Below are 19,030 nucleotides of genomic sequence, written 5' to 3' on the forward strand. Positions count from 1 at the left end.
AGACAGACCTGCGAGTGCACGTCACAGAGCAGTGGAGGCTGGCTTCAGACACCAGTCCTTAGTTTCCCTTTGGTCCCAAAAGTACCAGCTGTCTCCACCTTTGTCTAACAAGCAAAACCTCACCATCTGCAGGAGGAAATGGTCACTGTTACCTGCCAGGGTCTATCAAAGCCTCCCCCATGATTCTGAGATGTTTGCTGCCAATCTTGTGGAGTATATAGATGGGAACAAGAAGAGTGGGGACAAAGAGAACACCACTCCAGCCCCCCTTGCTCCTCTGTCTCATTCTAGAAATGCAAACTGATTTAACGTGCCTGGCTAATTCATTTCGATGACCACAGAATCTGGATAATAATGGCCGCCCCTGGTTTGCCTCTGTGGATGATGTCTCTCACACAACTTCTATTCCATCCACTCTCTTCAAATATAACAGTTCTTTTCATTATGGTTAGTTGAGTCTTTTAAGATTCCCTGGGGACCCACACCAATAACAGGTTGTAAATAGCATAGACCAATGTCCTTAAATGATGAGGTCACTAACATTTTGCAGGCTCTGGCAGTAACAGGAAGGTGCCCTTGGAGGCTGTTATCTGATAAATCCTCCCATGGAGTTCCTAGAAAGCAACTGAGAGCACAGAAGGCAAGATGGGGTGAATTGGAGTTTCTAGAACTTGGGGCTTCATAGCTCTTCCCTATACAGTAAACCCACAATGGCTAAACAGCCTCAATGCATAGCAACCAGTGCCCACAAACCCAGGCTGCATCTAAGGATCATTGACAGTAAGGACAGGGCAGTCTAGAGTGACCTCAACAGTAACACCTGAGTTAAGTGAGGGTGGAAATCACAACACAGAGATCCATCCACATATTCATCCATCCATTCATCCTCCCACCCACACCCATCTACTTGCTCATCTGTCTGTTTGTCCATCTGTCCATCCTTCTATCACCTCTGTAGTCATCCAAATGTCCCACCAAACAATATTTATCTACTGCATGACTGGCATCCTACCCATTTATCCACATCCTCCCTCATCTTAACTGTTCCTTCCACGTCTTCATTAACATTTCTGAGAACCAGCTTGGCTTCATCACGCCCTCCACAGGCATCTGACGTAATCCCCGTGATCCTATGACAGGGACTGATAACTTACATTTCATAAGTGTGGAAACCAAGGTTCAAAGAGAAACAATGACTTCCCATTGGAATTGGTGCCCAGACAGATCCATCCAACACCAAATGTGTAGCTTGAATGCCTCCCCTCCATGAAACCATCTGACTTGTCATTAAACCATTCCTTCCTTGTACCCCTGTGGGTTTTCACACCCTGATAGCACACTATCCTAGATAGTAGTGACACTTGCTACTGCCTCCCATACCTGAGTGGAGACTCTCAGAGAAAGCCAGGGTGCAGAGCTCAGCATTGCTCTTGGACTTAGAGCACACACAGGGCTTACACCCACCACCTCCTCCCCAGCTTCCTGTGGAAGCACAAGACTCATGACTTTTAGTTACATGCATCAGAGAAGAACTGCACTGGGCTGGAGAGACGAGTCGGTGGCTAAGTGCACTGGTTGTTCTTGCAGAGGACCTGGGTCTAGTTTCAAGCACCAATGCAGTTTCTAGCTCACAACTCTCTGTAACTCCAGTTCCAGGGGGATTTGATGCCCTCTTCTGGCTTCTATAGGCACTGCACACATTTGTTGCACATACACATAAAATAAAAATAAATGAATCTTTTAAAAAATAATCTTTAAAAACACAACAGCTGATCCCTATGAAGTTGGGTGAGAAGATCAAGTGGACAGTGCAGGGCAGAAATGACAGAACTGAGGAAATGGTGACCAGAAATGGGAAACACCTCACTCCAGGCATTGCTCCCAAAGTTTTCCATTCTTCCAGAGGTGAGCACCTACACTCTCATTCAGAGGAAGACACTGAGGAAAAAAGGCATCAGGCGTGTGACTGAGGCTGTATTAGCAAGGGTTGGGGCCAGCCCAGCTCTTCAACCTGCTTGAGTCATGCACTCCCCTCCTGCCAATCAAGACCATCTCTGTGTGCCCAGCAACTGCCTAGTGCTTCAGAACTGGTGTGCAAACAGGCATTTCCCACAGCCTTCTCAGAAAGTGTGATAACTCTGCTTACATAAGGCAGTCCTTGCCTATGATCCTCTTACTTAAGAATAAAATCAAGACCCGCTTGGTTTTAGACTGGGGCATACGCAGAGTAACTGGCTGAGCCATATGTTCAAACAAAACCAGTTACAGGATGGCAAGACGACTCAGTGGTAAAGGCATTTGCTGTTAAGCCTGACCTGAGTTTGATCCCCAGAACCCAGATGGTAAAAGGAGAGAATTATCCCTCAGGTTGTCCTCTGACCTCCGTGTGTGCACAGAAGGGACCACATGCATGTGCCTGTACACATATATATGCAATAAATATAATTTTTAAGATAACAAAAATTTAAAACTTCCTTCTTACCATGAGAAGTGGAAGATATGACACCTATCCCTGATCCAAATGAGTCATGTCTCCTTGGCCAAGCTCAGTGAGGTATGGAGGTCATGCCTGGGTTCAAATCCCACCTCTGCCATCACTGAGCTGTGAGGTTTCTTGGGTCCTGGTATCCTTTGGGCAAAGTCTTTAAAGAACCAGTGCCATCACAGGTGTGTGTAGGACCAAGAGTGAAAACACACATCTCTGTGTTTACGGTAGCTCGGTTTTATTTTGTGTGTGTGCCCTCTATTATTAACCTTAATCCTGAGGCCTCACTCAGAACTGAGAGGACTTGGGACATATGAAGTAAGTAGGCTGGTCTGACCCTAAGACTTTCTCCGAGATGCTAGTACTCACCAGTGAGGATGATGGGAATGGTGTCAAAGAGAGTCATACTAACCCTGCAATCTATCTGCTCAGTGAATCATTGCTTCCATTTGTCTCTCCATCTCTCTCCTTCTCAGGAAAAGGCCTAGCTGAGGACCGTGGACTGTGCAGAAACACTTAAGGGTTGTAGCTATTCTGCTGTGCTCAGCAGCCCCTGGGGATCAGAGGTAGTGCCACAACTTAAAAGCACACACCATGGGGCTGGAGAAATTGCTCAGTGGTTATGAGTACAAACTGCTCTTCCACAAGACCAAACAACCCTGGCTCTATTCCCAGCAACCACAGGGCAGCTCACAACCGTTTATAACTACTTTCTGGGAGGCTCATGTTATCTTCCGGCATCCATGGACACCAGGCATGCAAGTGACACATGAACAGTCATACAGGAAAAGCATAAAAATACACATAAAAATAAAAATTCAATTAAAGAAAAAGAGAGGGGCCACACTTCACCTTATAGACTGATGGTCTCAGTAAAATTATACCTAATGTTCTCACCTGAGTGTAAGGTGCATCCTATAACACCCCTATGTGCATTCTTACACATACTTTAAAGCACTGTCTAGTCAGTCGTGCTGAGGAATATCTTTAATCTCAGTTTTCAGTAGACAGAAGCAAGCAAATTTCTGAGTTCCTGCATACCAAGGCTACACAGAGAGACTCTATCTCAACCAAATTAAAAAAAAAAAAAGACAAACTGTCTAGTGTTATAGAGGAGAGAGAGAGAGAGAGAGAGAGAGAGAGAGAGAGAGAGAGAGAGAGAGAAGAGAGAGAGAGAGAGAGAGAGAGAGAGAGAGAGAGAGAGAGAGAGAGAGAGAGAGAACTATGGGAAGAGTAAGGGAGAAGGGAAGAGAGAGACAGGGAGAGGAAGGAAGAGAGGGAGAGGCAGAGAGGGAAAGAGGAGTGGGGAGAGAGGGAGGGAGCAGCGGAGAGCGGAGGAGGAGAGAGAGGACAGGAAGGTAATTTGCAGTTAACTTCAGCCTCATGACCTGTTTCTTGCCTCCCTAGGAAAACGGAAAATCCCTGGAGAAAAGCCAGCTGGCATGATCAGCTCTCCTGACAAACTTCCACGGGGAGCTGTCCATGGTGTTAGCGAGCCGTGCGATCTCCTTGACCTTGTTCCCACTCAAGGACAGGGCACTAATCCCGTCCTCCTGTCTTCCCAAAAGCCCTGTCTTTCTTAGCAGTCTGAGCCAATACACATAGTGCCTCCTTCCATCTTAAAGGCATATGCCCTTTAGCCATTGAATACCTGTACTGAACTGGTTCTCAGGAGTGTCTGTCCTCAGGGAGATCATTGTAGTTTTTACAACCAAGAGATAGCATGAATCAGTATCTACCCCTATCAGAATAGGGCTCAGGGTTGCAGCCCACCCATGCAACAAACAGCACACAAGCATCCTGAACTATATTCTGCATTCTGCTCTGGTCCGTGTGCACCCTGACTCTAACAACACTGGATAGATAATACAGACTCATTGTCCCCATAACCCTATTGATCACACTCCTGGCCTTTTCTGGATACCCCTGGCCCCTGCTGCCCCCAGGACATTTGCACTGGTTAAGTCTGAGCATGCTGCCTCAGACACTATTGATTCTTCTTCTCACTTCAGGCTGTCCTTAAGCTGGTTTTCTACAGAACTAGGTCCCAAAAGTAAGTGTAAGCAGGCGAAGAAGGAGTCTTCCTTCTTCCAATGTCCTTATGTAGGCCTCTACAGAAGGTGTGGCCCAGATTAAAAATATGTACCAGCACGCCTGGATCTAAAATTTGCTTTGTCCCAGGCTGACCTTGAACTCAGATCTCCTTGCCTCAGTCTCCAGGGATTAAAGGCGTGTACTACCTTGCCTGAATCTAAGCTTTTCATGGCCACTGTGCCTCAAGGTCTCCATGCCAAGATCCAGGTCAGAAACTTGTGTCTTCCAGCCTCAAGATGTGAATCACAGGTGACCCCCCCCCCATTTCTGGATTGTGGTCCAGATACAGTCAAGTTGACAACTAGAAATAGCCATCATATGTGAGAAGTCACTGCCATGCAAGGCCCTCTCTGGGCACCTTAGAAAATGCCAAGACCTTCAACTCCTCCTTCAGCCTACTGTTTATCTGCTTCCTCCTGAACACTGAACACTGCTGAGCAGTCTGCGTATGTTGCTGACTGACAAGAAAGTAGCAGCGTCTCCTCAAATCTTGGCATGTTCACCCTAAACCTTGGGAGTAAGGGGACAGATGACTCCTAAAGAGAGAGAGAGAGGAGGAGGGGAAGAGGAGGAGGGGGAGGAAAGGGGAAGGGGTAGAGTGAGAGAGCAAACTCTGGCTGTACTGATCGGTGTCCCAGTGTAATCCTGGGGCCTTGGAGGCAGTATATTGACACGCAGGCTGACAATATGAAGTAATCAGGGGCTTCAGGTGGCACCTCTAGGGCACAGGACAGTGACCAGCTCTGGGCTTCCACACCTGGGTCTGAGCCTTCACTGGACTCTAGAAATTAACCACCTCTGTCTTTGCCACTCTGGTCTCCATCAAGACTTGGGGACCACGGAGCTCTCTCAGCACACTCTCCTCTCTGGGCAGCGTCTTGCACCCTGAGCGTGGCCAGGAGCACAGTGGACAGTGGATGTTATAAAAAGATGAATGAGACTGAGTAGACCACTGTGTGGAACACATCTGGGGAGGACCACGCAGAGGCAGGATGGAGGTGAGGAGGTGACAGAAGAGACTCGGGGCTGACTCTGCTGCCTGTAGATACCCCAGAGGACACTCCGAACCCACACTATAACTGAGTTTGCATATTTTGAACAAGATACATATGTATCTTCTTAGGATTTACTCTGGTTGATTGTATAAAAATTCCAGTGAAAATTTATCAGGTTTACGTGAAAAAAAGAGAATGGGCTCAGCTTGTCACACAGACGGCTGGGCAGGTCTCTGGTATGAGCCCAGCCTGCCTTCTCTCAGCTCTGCTTTCTCAAAAGCATCAACACATAGGCAGAACGGCCCTCCCTATCCTCTCTCTCAGGGTGAGCTACCTCAGGGGCAACACTGGGCTACCAAAATGATGCTAGGGCCCTCCCCAAAGAGCTCACAGAGGGATAGCAGGAGGCCCTCAGACATAAGCTTCATGGTATCACGTGAGAGGCACCAATGGACTCAGCAGCTGTCTCACCACACAGCATTGCATCCACATGTGCCGTCGGGCCTTCCACAGCTGGCATTAGTGATCTCACGAACTCCATTATCGTGTGGTGAAGAGCTATGTGTACCATGTCCCATGCATCTGCCAAAGACATTAACTAAATGTATAGACTCTATGCTGTATCACAAATCTGGTGGCTTACTAAACTTGAGTTAAACTTTCTTTTTTCCAGTTGGGTGGTGGTGCACACACCTCTGATCCCAGTGCTCAGGAAGCAGAGGCAGGCAGATCTCTGAGCTAGAGGCTAGCCTGGTTTACAGAGCAAGTTCCAGGACAACCAAGGCTACATAAAGAAACCCTGCCTCGAAAAACCAAAATGACCTTAAGGCCTGCAGCCATATGGGCCCTGGGAAGTATCTAGTTCTCTTAAACTTATTCCCACCCTCCTGAACAGCAGTTCAGACTTTTCCTCAGGAGGGCAGGGAAGCCCAGCAGGAAGAGCTCTAACTGGGCTACATGGACTATGGAGCAGGAAGCCCAAGCTCCCTGTGAGGTCCTGGGACAAGGGTTCGTTTATTTTCCTGGTACAACAGCAAGGCCTGGGCAAGCCTTGAAGAGCATTTGCACTTAGAATGTGTATTTAAATACACACCAGCAGCCGAGGCATCCAAGGGGGCGTGTGGCCCAATTAGTCAGTCAGAGCTTCCAGGATACATGCCGTGGGCTCCAGGTGGACCTGACCCAGAAAGAGAGATACTGTGGGGCCTCACAGTTGCTATGCCTTCCTTTCATGGTCTGGGAAAAAGGTGAAAGCCATCCAATTTTCCCTGGGCCAAAGGTCCAGCCCCTAACACCAGGTATTCATACCAGTGGGGTTACCAGTCAGCATGCGGCAGTACAAAGAGCACTCACAGTGTGCTCAGTGTGTGAGCCACAGAGAAATGCAGACTCTGGGACCACCCAGCAGGCAGGGAGGGTGGTCAGTCATCCTCCCTACACTGACATGGTGACACCCTGACCTGTACCCCCAACCAAGCATCACAAATACCTAGGCTGTTACCTGTTCTCAGTGGACTGAGAACATAGGATGCTCGGGCCAGGACCTGGGATCGGGAGGTAGGTGTCGCCCTCTACCAACTCTGGTCACGCTGGAGCCCCAAAGATCACCATCCTCTGGCTTCCTCCCATCCCACTGTACATTCTTTGCAAACTGGTCAAGTTTATATTATTCTGAAGATTTCCTGAAGTTGACTCATCTTTTGAATTAAGTAAGTTTGTCTCTCTCTCTCTTCTTTAAGATTCAAGGGTACAGCCAGGCAAGGAGCTTGGTTTACAATCACTCCCGTGAAATGCTTCAAAAAAAAAAAAAAAAAAAAAAAATACGACCAATTTCTCTGCAGATTGCACATACTTCAGCGACGATGACCTAATTTTTGTGAATACGTGTGTATGATTAGGCAAAAGTAAGGTAGCTCACACTGTAAGATTTATAGAGTCCTGTGGTAAGATTTTTGAGTGCTTGTGAGAAAACTCGAAGAAACCAAGGCCAGAATCTTGTGACCTCAGTTTCTTCAGATAGCGTTAGACTTTTCTTGGACGGCGCTCTCGTGCCCTCCCAGGTGTAGCAGATCGGAGTGAGTTCGCTTTGTACTGTTTATCACAACTGGCTATTGTTCATCTGCCTCGATGGAAAAAGTATGTTTTAGCCGTTGGCTGCTGGTCTGCCTCCTGGGGCTTACCCTTGTGACTGTGCACGTTACTCATCGACTGAGAACAATCCAATTCTCACACTCCATTTATGGCCCCCACTTCTTGATCAGTGCCTCTTGGGTAAGTAATGTGTCGCTACCAATGAAAGACAAACTACATCATTTGTCAGAAAAAAAATGCTAGTAAATAGAAAATGAAGACATACAGCATCGACAGCCAGTCACATCTTCACACATGCACACACGCACAATGTGCACACGCATACACGCGTGCTCACGGATGGCCTCTTGAAGGTCACTAGGGAGTCAGGCTCAGAATCTGCTATGGACGACACAGTTGCTGGCTTTGACTGGAAGTTGGAGACAGTGGCAAGGGGGCATGCCCACACTTTACTTAAAAAAAGGTGCATACATCACAGAGTCCCTTCCCCTACAAAACATATGGTAAGACTCCAGCCTATAATAACACCTTCAGTCCCTACCAGACCCCCACATCCACCTCACAAGTGGAGAATTTAAATCTCAGATAGGCAGATGCTGCCCACGGGAAAGGTAGAGCTAGAGAGGAACCCAGCTGGTCAATGGCCACACTCCTAATGAAAACAGGGGAGCTGGGCCAGGCAGACCTTCCCTGGGGACATAGCTAGAGTAGCAGCTATTAAGGGGTTGCCTCTGGCAGATGGCAGGATCAGACCCAGTATTCAACATCTCATAATCCATAAATCAATAAACTAGACACATAGGACACCTGGGACAAAGTAGCCGGGCCTCATGTCTGAAACATTGAATTTAAAAGCCCTGATTAGGACTTGGTCAGGTCATAGGCAGTGTGGGTCACCCTTCAGAATGGACAGAGGGACGGTCCAGCTCTTGGGTTGCCTGGAAACCTTGTTCTTTCTCCTCTGATAATTGACAAATGCATTATTTCCCAGGTCACACTCGTCTGGTCCGAAACATCCAAGCGAAATCATTGGTGCTTTTCAAAAACAGCCAGCAAGGCAGAGGCGGCATCCTGGCTAAAGTCCAGGTCTCTGACCTGAAGAAATGGTTCAGTAGGTAAAGGCACCTTGTGCTCTTTCAGAGGGCCCAACTTCAGTTCCCAACACTCATATCAGGAGGCTCACAAACCACCTGTGACTCCAGGTCTAGAGGATCCAAAGTCTTCTTTAACCTCTGTAGGTAACTAACACACACACATACACACACACAAGCAGACATTCACATACACAAATACACACCCATGCACACACTCTCACACACATACATTCGCACACTCACAAAGACACACACAAAATCAAACAAAATGTTTAAGAAAAAAAACCTCAGGCATTTCTCAGTTCACTTTGATTACCCACTCTCTCCATAGGAACCTCCTAGAAGCCAAGGAACACAGATGATACCTGCTGACCTAACAAGCCACTGAGGAGACCACTACTCACTAGGACCCTCATGACACAGGACAGTGGTTGGGGCCCCTCTGGCAAACCTCTGTCTCCAAAAACATTATGATTCATATCAGTAGCAAAAATTACACTTATGAAGTAGCAACAAAAATGCTTTTATAGTGGGGGTCACCACAACATGAGGAACTATATTAAAAGGCCACTGCATTAGGAAGGTTGAAACTCACTGCTATGGATGAGGCCTTTGCATCTGCTGACACACACTCTGTTTCCTAGGATGCTCCTAGGTCACACTTGCCGTTCTTTTACATCTCAGTTCAAACACTGACTGGATAGAATCCCTGGCTGTACCTTTCTAAGAGTCCTCAGCTGCTCAGCATGCCACCTGGGGGCCCGACATATGGTCGTCTTGGATTCTATCCAGTTGGGAGTGCACAAGTTTAAGATTTAGGCATATCGAATAGAGCCCTGTCCCTGGAAGTTCTAAGGAAGGCACCCTGCCTTTCTCTGCTCCTGAACCATCCCAGATTCCCTTGGCTTGTGGCCACACTGCTCCGGCTCTGCCTCTGACCTTATAAGCCACTTCCTGTATCTTCTTTCCAGTTTTAAAAAGATCTATTTTTATCGCTGTGTGCGCGCATGTGTATGCAGGTGCCCACCGAGGCCTGATGTGGAAATCGGATCCCTGGGGGCTGGAATTACTGACAGCTGTGAGATACCTGATGTGGGCAGTAGGAGCCAAACCCCAGTTCCCTGAAAGAACAGGAAGTGCTCTTAACTGCTGAGCTATCTCTCCAGCACTTTTCTCCACTCCCCACAGAGACAGATGTCACTAGATTTAGGCTCACCCCAGAATGCATACGTTCAATATCTGCACAGAACTTTTCTCCATATAAGACCACATTCTAAGTGTTGGGGGATGAAAAATTTTGGAACACATAGTTCAAGCCATGTCAAGTAACTCTCAAATCCCTCATCTACCTACTTGCTCTGTCTGTCACCCCTTCTCTATATCATCTCTGCTGAAAATGCTTTACCTGGGCTCTGTATCCACCCTGTACCTCAGGGAGGTCACTATGTCCAGCAATAAAGGTGCATAAGGAAAGCTGCTACCTGGGTGGAGACTTTCAGCGCAGTGTTGGGCATCACCAGAGCCCGGCCAGTACAGGGTGGGCTTACAAATGCTTATGTTTTCCCCTCACACATCTCACAGGCCGCCCATTCTTCCCCAGTGTGAACATCCCATGGAACAGGGATGTTAGCTTGGTCCGCAAGGGCTGTAGAACAAGAGCCCATGAGCAATCCTGGGATGCTCCACAGAGGAGGAGGCAGCAGAGAGCCTGGGAAAGTGCTGATGACCACTGTATCCTGTGTTAGAATCCAAAGCCATCTTCCTCCTGGGGAAAAACTCTTGAAACTTGCAAAGCAGTTTTCTCCTTTTGAAAAAGTTTCAAAAGACTGTTCACACCCATCTTCACAGGGGTCAAGGACCCCGCTGAGGAGGTGGGAAGATGCTGTCCTTAACTCTTCCTGCTGGTAACACCTGTTTCCCCTCTCAAAGCATCTCTGAGACAGTGAGGATGAGGTGCAGAGCCTAGTTGCATTTCTTTGAGGACTACTCCTCCTCCCCCTCCTCCCCCTTTTTAATGTGTATGTTTTCCCTGCACGTATGTCTGCAGCTGTGTGCCACATGCCAACAGTGCCTATGGATGCCCTGGAACTGTACTTACAGATAACTGGGAGCCACCATATGGGTGCTGAAAATTAAACTCTGGTCCTCTGGAAGAGACTAGTATTCTCAACCACTCCAGCCCTCACCCACATGTCTCTGGAGGCAGATATGGTAAAGGAATTCACAGAAGCTTACTATGTCCAGTTTCCAACCAACACGTGGTAAACCATTTGTTACAGTTCTCTAATCTATCCCCAACAGACTAAAACAGACTGAGGGGAAGCCAGATTATAAACATAACCATTCCGCCCCAGCACCCCAAGGCTGGGGCTGCCACCTGTGAGTGCTTTCCAACAGATTACCCTCCTTCCCATCCCCACATTCAGGTCCGCTATTCACAGGAAAATAACATGGCAGTATGCTTTGGCTTCATGTCACGTGGTTGCTTGTCATATGTGGGCTCAGGGGTCCCCATACAACTATAGTCAAGGGCAATCAGTGTCTCTGATGATGGAGGATGTCCAGAAGACTGCATCCCACCCATGAGAAGCAACGTAGAGCCAAATTGCTTCCAAACTGAAGAAACCAAAACCAAAACAAACAAACAAAATCATTGCCACAGCTTCTCCAAGAGCCGTGCACATAGCAGACAGCACAGTCAGAATGGCAGCCATCACACACACACACACACACACACACACACACACACCCTGAATTCGCCCAGCTACGGAGCTGGGGCCATACTCAAGTGAGACACTCATCTTTTGTGGCTATTTGTCAGTGGTAGGCAAGCTGTAAAGGGGGAGAGGGTGGGTGGAAGTCAGCCAGTGCAACAAGTGCAGCTCTTTTCCCAGCCACCATGACTCTTGCCACCGAAGGGGGCCGTGCAGGACCATATACTCTGAGAAGGGAAAAACCAACAGGCTTGAGCTGAGAAGGCCTGGAGCCAGCAGTGAGCGGCTTTGGTAAGTAAAACTTGCAAGGGAACAAGAACGTTCCTACAGTCAGTCAATCATGTTCCCTGCAAATGAGGCGTCCTTCCTGTTTCTCCAGTGTGCAGAGATGCTCCAAACAGGCCCCTTTCTGGAAGCTAATGCCCTGATCTATCCAGAGGCTCAAGAGGGAATGTGTGCTGGACCTGTCAACGGAGAAGGAAGCCATCCTCAGGCCCAACACACACTCCTCCAACTGCATTACCTTCTTGCTCCTGAGAGTGTTGCCACCTGTCTGGTTACCTGCATGACAGAAGTGACTAAAAAGGGGCCACTCCTCGAGCGGACATCTGAAAGAGAGGCTCACTACGCTCAGCTTGTGTTCTAGGGACACCAGCTGCACTCTGAGCAAATGCTCTTGGTAGGGCCGAGATCTAGGGCGTGTCGTCACACCTGGCACAGCACCTGCTACGTTCCTCAGCCCTAGGATCAAGTCACCCTTACCTCCAACACCTGGTCTTAGGCTCAGTACTCACTACTCTGAAGTCAAAGGTTACAAGGGAAAGCCATACCCTTGCTGACATTTCAACATCCTTCCCTCGCCCTCCTTCCAGCCTCTGCTTCAGCTCTCAAAGTTCTTTATAGATGGAAACTCACTGCACCCAACATGAGCTGGCTGGGAGGGCGTTGCTGCCATGAAGGCGTCTCAGAACCCCACGCCCTATGTCAATTGCCTCAGTTTTCCCACCTGGCCTCCAGCACCTCCATCTTAACCCTAGATGGGGGCTTCTGAAACCTACTTCTAAAGCTGTATGCACTGTTTAGCTTCAGCTGCAGGAAGCAGGAAAGGTCTGAGTAACCCAGGCTCACAATGTGAGAACAATCATGCCCCTGCATCAGAGCTCTGCATCGTGGCTCACTCCACATCTCACTCCTCCTCACTGGAGCTGCTTCTTTTGATTCCTGATAGCAGTGCAACCGTGTGTGATCTTCCAGAACACTTTCATTCAGTGCTTCCACCAGCAAGCATGGCAGCGGGGCATGATGGCCCAGAATAAACTTATTCTGAGCCATGTGGCACCACAAGCCTTTGATCCCAGTATCTGAGGCAAAGGCGAGTGAATCCTGTGAGTTCAGCCTGGTATACATAGCCCAAGACAGCCAGTGCTATACAGAGAAAGACTTTGTTAAAACAAAGAAACTTATCTATCAAAAGCAATGTACAGCCCACCTACTCAAATATTCAATGGTGTGTCACTCTTCCTGAGTGTAGGACAATAGAGATGGAACCACAGACAAAAGTATTTAAAGGGGACCAAAGGAGCTGGGCGTGGTGGAGCACTCCTTTTGATCCCAGCACTTAGAAGGCAGGGGGAGGCAGGTCTCTGTAAATTTGAGGCTAACCTGGTCTACACACTAGAGAGACAAGACATTCAGTACTTGGTTAGGAAAACTAGGCCAGCATCCCAGAGAAGGGGAAGCAAGCCTTTATGAAGCAGATAGACACCATCTATTCCAGGACTTCTAGGGCCAGCATCTGGGGCCCACATTAAAATCTTCTGTTTTGTTTCTGTTTTTAACTTGAACTTGTGGTAATGTCAGAAATGCAGGTTCTGCATGTTCTTCAAGTGGCTGCGCCACCAGTTTCTTATGCAACCCTAGAAAGTCATTCCATTTCCTGGTTCCTAGTTCTGTCCCAACCCTAAGACCAATTGCAGCTTTGAATGTTACCAACAGTATGATGAACGGACATGGGGGAGGGGTCAGCACAAATTGGAGGGAATCTACATTTGCACATGCTCTGGTTTTAGAAACAACCCTTCAAGAGTGACCACCTACCCAGGTGTGAGACCCTGGGCCAAGTGGTCCTCTCCATCGTACAAAGCTCTCTGCAGCAGAGGGATGTGCCTCTGCTCTGCTGAGCCTTCACACAGACAGTAGAGAGGCACCCATTATGTATAAAAGCCCTGGTTGTCCCCACACACATCATTAGGGGAAAGGGGCTAAATTCCCAGCATCAGACTGGAAACAGCACCAACAGCTTGGAGGATTTGAATTTACTGCTCCTGAGAACCTGGGTCAGCCGCTCACACAGCCTTGGGCACCAGGCTTTATGTGCAATTTAAGGTATTCAGAGGATGAGTTTTTCCCATAAACATTTTTTCTTGCCTTGAGCGCTGAATTCAGGAGCAATTCTCAAGCACATATAAGAGGGACTGCGCACCCTTTCCCATGGTGACTTCTGGGTCCTATGAGCCTGAGTCTGCACCACGTTGGGGTGCTCTGACAGGGTAAGACATGCCACAGGGTCACAGGGCCAAAGAGAATGGCATACCACCCACACCAAAGCACCCTCCTGTGCCTCCTGCCTCTCCAGGACTTCCTCTTCTCCTGGGGAGCCAGGAAAGTGTTCAAAGGAAGAGTCTGGGCTCAGGGGATGTAAGCAATTGCTTCCTCTTACTGTTTTAATGCAACTGAGATAGTATCAGGTAGAAACCCTTGGGGATCAAGCCCACATCTCTAGGATCTAAAATAGAACAAGCAATAACAGGGAGAGGAGCCAGCCTCCTCCAGGAAGCTCTCATGGCTTTCCTCCATCCCCTCAGTCAGAGAGGCCTTAAGCCAAACCTGGAGTAAGGGTATCTCAAATGACTTCCCTTAGACAGCCCCTGGATACTCTTGCTCTCCCCAGAGGAGCCCACCTGAGACCATTGTTTTGTTTCCTTCCTAGGACAAATACTGAATGACAACTGAGTTTAGATTCTGCTAAGTTTATGAATCAAAGAGAGAGGCATAGCTGTTTCAGCACAGAGGAGGAAAAGGAAAGGGAAGGGATTTAGTGAGGGGTGAAGGAAGTTATAAAGGAAAGGTGGAGAAAGGGAGGGAATGAGAGAAGAGAAACAGGAAGAAGCTGTCAGGAGCATAGAAGCAGGGAGGAGATGGGCCAGAGGGAAGAACTTTACTCTGTCCAGCTCAATGTCAGGAAAGGTGATTGAGGGTCTCAGCTTTTACTTCCACCAAATATTGGCCCCTCTTGTCCTTGGGGAACTAGGGAAGGAAACAGCTCATGAGGCCAGCCGGCATGATGTTACACAAGCGCCAACAGTGCCAATGTTTTTATATAATCCTCTGGTCCGCCCCATAAAACAGACCATAACACCCTGGCAAATACACTTCAATAAAGCTCCGAGCTATTACGGGACCCAGCGTCTTCCAGAAGATGAATCATACGGACGGCAAGGCCAAGCCACTGCTCCAACTCAACTTTCTTCCTCTGTGCATTTGGCTGAATGGCTGATGGAGAAGCCTCAAAGCTGGTTGGGGTTGCTGTGGGTTCCTGGAGCTCCGTGGGTGGTGAGGGTTTTGCTATGAGGATACCTGAGCCATCTGGAACCCAGATGGCACTTTCCTGGAACCCAGTTCTCTTAGGAGACCCCAGTGACCCTTACACAGCAAGCAGACAACTTATAACCTGAGCCCTGCTGAATCTGCCCACCCAACCTAGTTACTGCCTAGTGAAGCCAGTTCCTAGCACTTGTAGAAAGTGGTTTGCTTGGGGCTGTTTCTGCTGAGAACCACACAGTACAGAAGCCTGCTGGAGCTGCAGGCATGCACCAATTATCTCCTTCCTGAAACCTAACAAAGCTGTCCTCCGGGACAGAGATGGTGCATTCATCCTACACTCAAAATGTAAAATATTCCATTCCCAACAGCAACAACCCTCCACTGTGACCAACTGTGACAAAGATGCTGAGTGCCCCTTTCCTCACGGAAAAGCAGATAGGCCACCAGAAGCAGAAACTTTCATGCCTCAGGGGTTCCCAGGCACTTGACCTCAGGCCACCGGAGCACTTGGCTCCTACCCAGTTCTGCTGAACACTGGAATCCATCTGTCCACACAGTATTGGTGTGGTGTCTTACATTTCTCCCATAACAGAACTTTCTATAGGAGCTTTGAGCATCCTTGAAAGGTGACTATGAGGCCAGAGGTCACACTTTAACGGACAGGACACCCTCGGTGCCATACAGTGAGGAAGATGGGATCAATCATTTTTAAAGAGGCAACAATCACCCCTCCTTCCATATCTCCAGGAAGAGGACTGGGACTAGTCTAAACCCACAGCTCGGAAGGATTCTCTGAGTCCTTGATGTGGACATAGGTGTCACCTCCACCCTCACAGCTCTGTAAAGTACCTCCGGTCCCTGGATGTGAATCTAGGCACTGTCTGGACCTCCCTCACTGTGGATCTAGGCATTGCCTGAGCCCCTCACTACCCTCCTGGCAACTCCTCAGAGGCTCTTCCTTGAGAAGTTCGAGTTCTCTCGGGTAGTAAGTTTGGAGGCATTGTGGGAGAAGCAGGGGACATTCCCAAGTGTTCACAGGATGAGTGGATAATGCAGTCACCCTATCAATGCCCTCTGCCAATGAAGGCCTCCCAACATTCCCTCTGCAGGACCCAGAGTAGCTTCCACTCCAGACCCCTTCGGATGGGTGTGGACAGTCACTCCTGGATACAGTAATGTCCTGACATGGGGCCCTGCCTTTCCATCCATCCCGCGACTCACCATTCAGCTGGTTGTAGACCACCTCTTCCAAATGGTCCAGGCGCTGAAGGATGGCCTCACGGTCGGCCAGAGCACTCGCCTTGGAGAGCCGATTGCGCATCCGGCGGTCAGCGCCTCGCACGACCTGCACCAGTGCCTCAGAACGGTCCTGCAGGCGGCAGTACACCGAGAAGAGAATGATGCCCACGAACACCAGGATGTTGACCGTCAGCAAAGTTTTGATCTTCCTGGCCACCGCCATGAGCGCGGCTCGGACGGGGCCGCTTCACCCGCCGGGCATTCCCGGGGCCCCGGGGCCGCAGGAGCCTGGGAACGGCCGGCCGCGGTCGGGACCATGGGCCGGGCAAGGGCGGGAGCTGTTCTTTCAGCACCGCCGCGCGGGCTCCAAGCTCCAGGCCGCCGCGACCCGCCCTTCTCCAGCGCACTGAAACCGCCTGGGGATGCGGGCACAGGGCACCGCCTGCATAGTCAGCAGGGCCCGCCCGCAGGAGCTTCCTGAGCCAGGAGGCAGCGCGAGGCCTTGGCTGCTGCGCCCCGTTCCTGCGCGCCCCACTCGCTCCTGCGCGCCCCGCTCCTGTGCGCTCGGCTCCTGCGCGCCCCGCTCCTGCGCGCCCCGAAACCACGGCGCCGGTGCGCAGTGACGCGGCCTGCGCTCATCAGCATGCACGCGGCGCCCGCTGCCCCGCCCGCCGCCCCAAACCGATCCCGCGCTCCACCCCTGGCCAGGATAGGCCGGCTTGGAGCGAGGTCCAGGGCGCGGCACCACTCAGAGCTTCGGACCGCCTTCCACGCCTGGGCTTATTTTAGGGGACAAAATCCACACTTGACCCCGGTGGACACGAAGCCTTAAGGAACGCCGGTCGGGACCGAGCTGTGGGTGCACGCCGGGGTGTGGTGGAGTGCCTTTGTGCGGTACTGAGTCAGAGCTACCTAGATTTGCCTGCCCACCGCGCCTGGCCAAACCCAATCTGATTGATTGCCCCCTCCTCTGGGTCCGAAGGATAAGAAAGGAGAGTAGGCAGGAGATTGAGCAATCCTATTGTAGTATCAGGCCAAACAAATACAGGAAAAACAAATCTTGACCAGGTTTCTCAAGTTCTCAGTGTTCAGGTGCATGCTCAGCCAAAAGAAAACAACAAACACCTGCCTCTTCCTCTCTAATTCAGTCCCAAACAGTTGTAGATGAGACGGTTGGAATGGGGGGGGGGGAATGGCAGAAGTCGCACAACCTGGGTTGTGAGCCTGAATCACAGGCAGTGAGCTCCTCCTGTATACCTGGTTACCGCTGACTTTACAGTGTCTGAAACGGTTTCTGACACGTAGCTGGTATTTATCAAATATTAACGAAATGAATAAACGATGGAGCATTTATGAGGAGTTTACTTTGTGGTGGGCCCATCTCACAAAAGAACAAGGTCTGTGGGACTTTATAGCTCTTGGTTCTGCCTGAGTATCTGTGCATGCATGTATCTGTCTTGTGTGTGCATATATCATGTGTAAGCATGTATGTTTATGTGTGCATTGTGTGTGCATGTGCCCATGTCTTTGCATATGTATTTGTGCATGATTATGGATATGTCCCTGTGTCTATGTTACACGTGTTTCTGTGTTCATAAGTCTCCTTTGTGTGTGAATATGCACATGTACAAAGGGTGTATGATATGTCTCTACGTGTTGTATATGTTTGTGCATATATGTGATATGTCTTCATAATGTACAAGCACATGAGTAGTGTGTGATGTGTCTGCATGTGTGTGTATATATATGCATGCATGTGCTGTGTCCTTGTGATTATGCATGTGTGCAATGTGTATGTGATGCGTGTGTGTGTGTTTGTATGTATTTGTGTGTGCAGTTTCTGTGTATGTGTGTGTCTGTATCATGTCTGTTCCAATTCGGAGGAGTGGACAAAGACTTAGAGACACTTGACTTCTGGTTGGAAGCAGGAGGAATGAAAGTCACACTGCTTTTTTTTCTAGCTAAGCCTCTCCTTCCTGTCACAGAAAATGTGGCCAGTGTGGATTTGCCAAAGGAGGCAGAGGCAGGAGAATCATGAGTTTAAGGCCAGCCAGGTCTACAGAGTGAGTTCCCAAACAGCCGGAGCTACACAGAGAAACCCTGTCTCCAAAGATTAAAAAGGAAAAGGAAATTGCCGGAGTCTAGCGCCAGCCGGTTTCAAATCCCCAGGGACGCAGATGTGGTGTCTGCACAGTGAAGATGACCACAACCTTGTACAGGAGAGAGCCCTGGAAGCTTCAAGCTTCTCTGTATTTATTTCATTTCAAAGTCATAAAGCATACAGCTTCAACTTTATTTCCTCAAACATGTTCCAAGAAACCAGATCAAAATTCTCTGCAGTTTTCTCTGTAAGTTTCTCTCCCACATTCTTTATTACCGCCAGGCGGGTATTTAACCTTATGGGCTTATAATTAAGCACATCTCTGTGATCACTGTGGCTGGCACTCTGTCTTAAACACCTACTACAAACTTTTATCTGAATCTACAAGGACAATATCTTTATTTCTGTCCCGCACAACCACAGAGCCATAGTAAGAAAATTTATTCCATTGGCACTAAATCTGGTTGACTCTTGACCAATCTTTTCTATTTTTCTAACTGCTCCGGGTTTTGGCATCTACATAGATGAGTTCCTGAACTAATGTCTTTATATTCATGTGTATTCATTAACTTCCCTAATCCATTTTTGCAAGGGCTACTCTCTCAGTCAGTGTG

The 19,030-nt window shown here is 49.0% G+C and overlaps 1 protein-coding gene across 1 annotated transcript in view; it reads right to left on the minus strand.

Moving 5' to 3' along the window:
- GALNT9 (polypeptide N-acetylgalactosaminyltransferase 9) overlaps window positions 1-16,859 on the minus strand; it is a 75,136-nt gene extending 58,277 nt beyond the window's left edge. The window contains exon 1 of the mRNA XM_080941253.1: window positions 16,298-16,859. Within this exon, the coding sequence (XP_080797379.1) occupies window positions 16,298-16,538 (241 nt within the window). The 5' untranslated portion in view covers window positions 16,539-16,859. The remainder of the gene's footprint in view (window positions 1-16,297) is intronic.
- Window positions 16,860-19,030: the final 2,171 nt, after the last annotated feature.

The sequence above is a fragment of the Micromys minutus genome, assembly GCF_963924665.1.
Source record: "Micromys minutus genome assembly, chromosome: 29".
In the NCBI taxonomy this organism is placed as follows: Eukaryota; Metazoa; Chordata; class Mammalia; order Rodentia; family Muridae; genus Micromys; species Micromys minutus.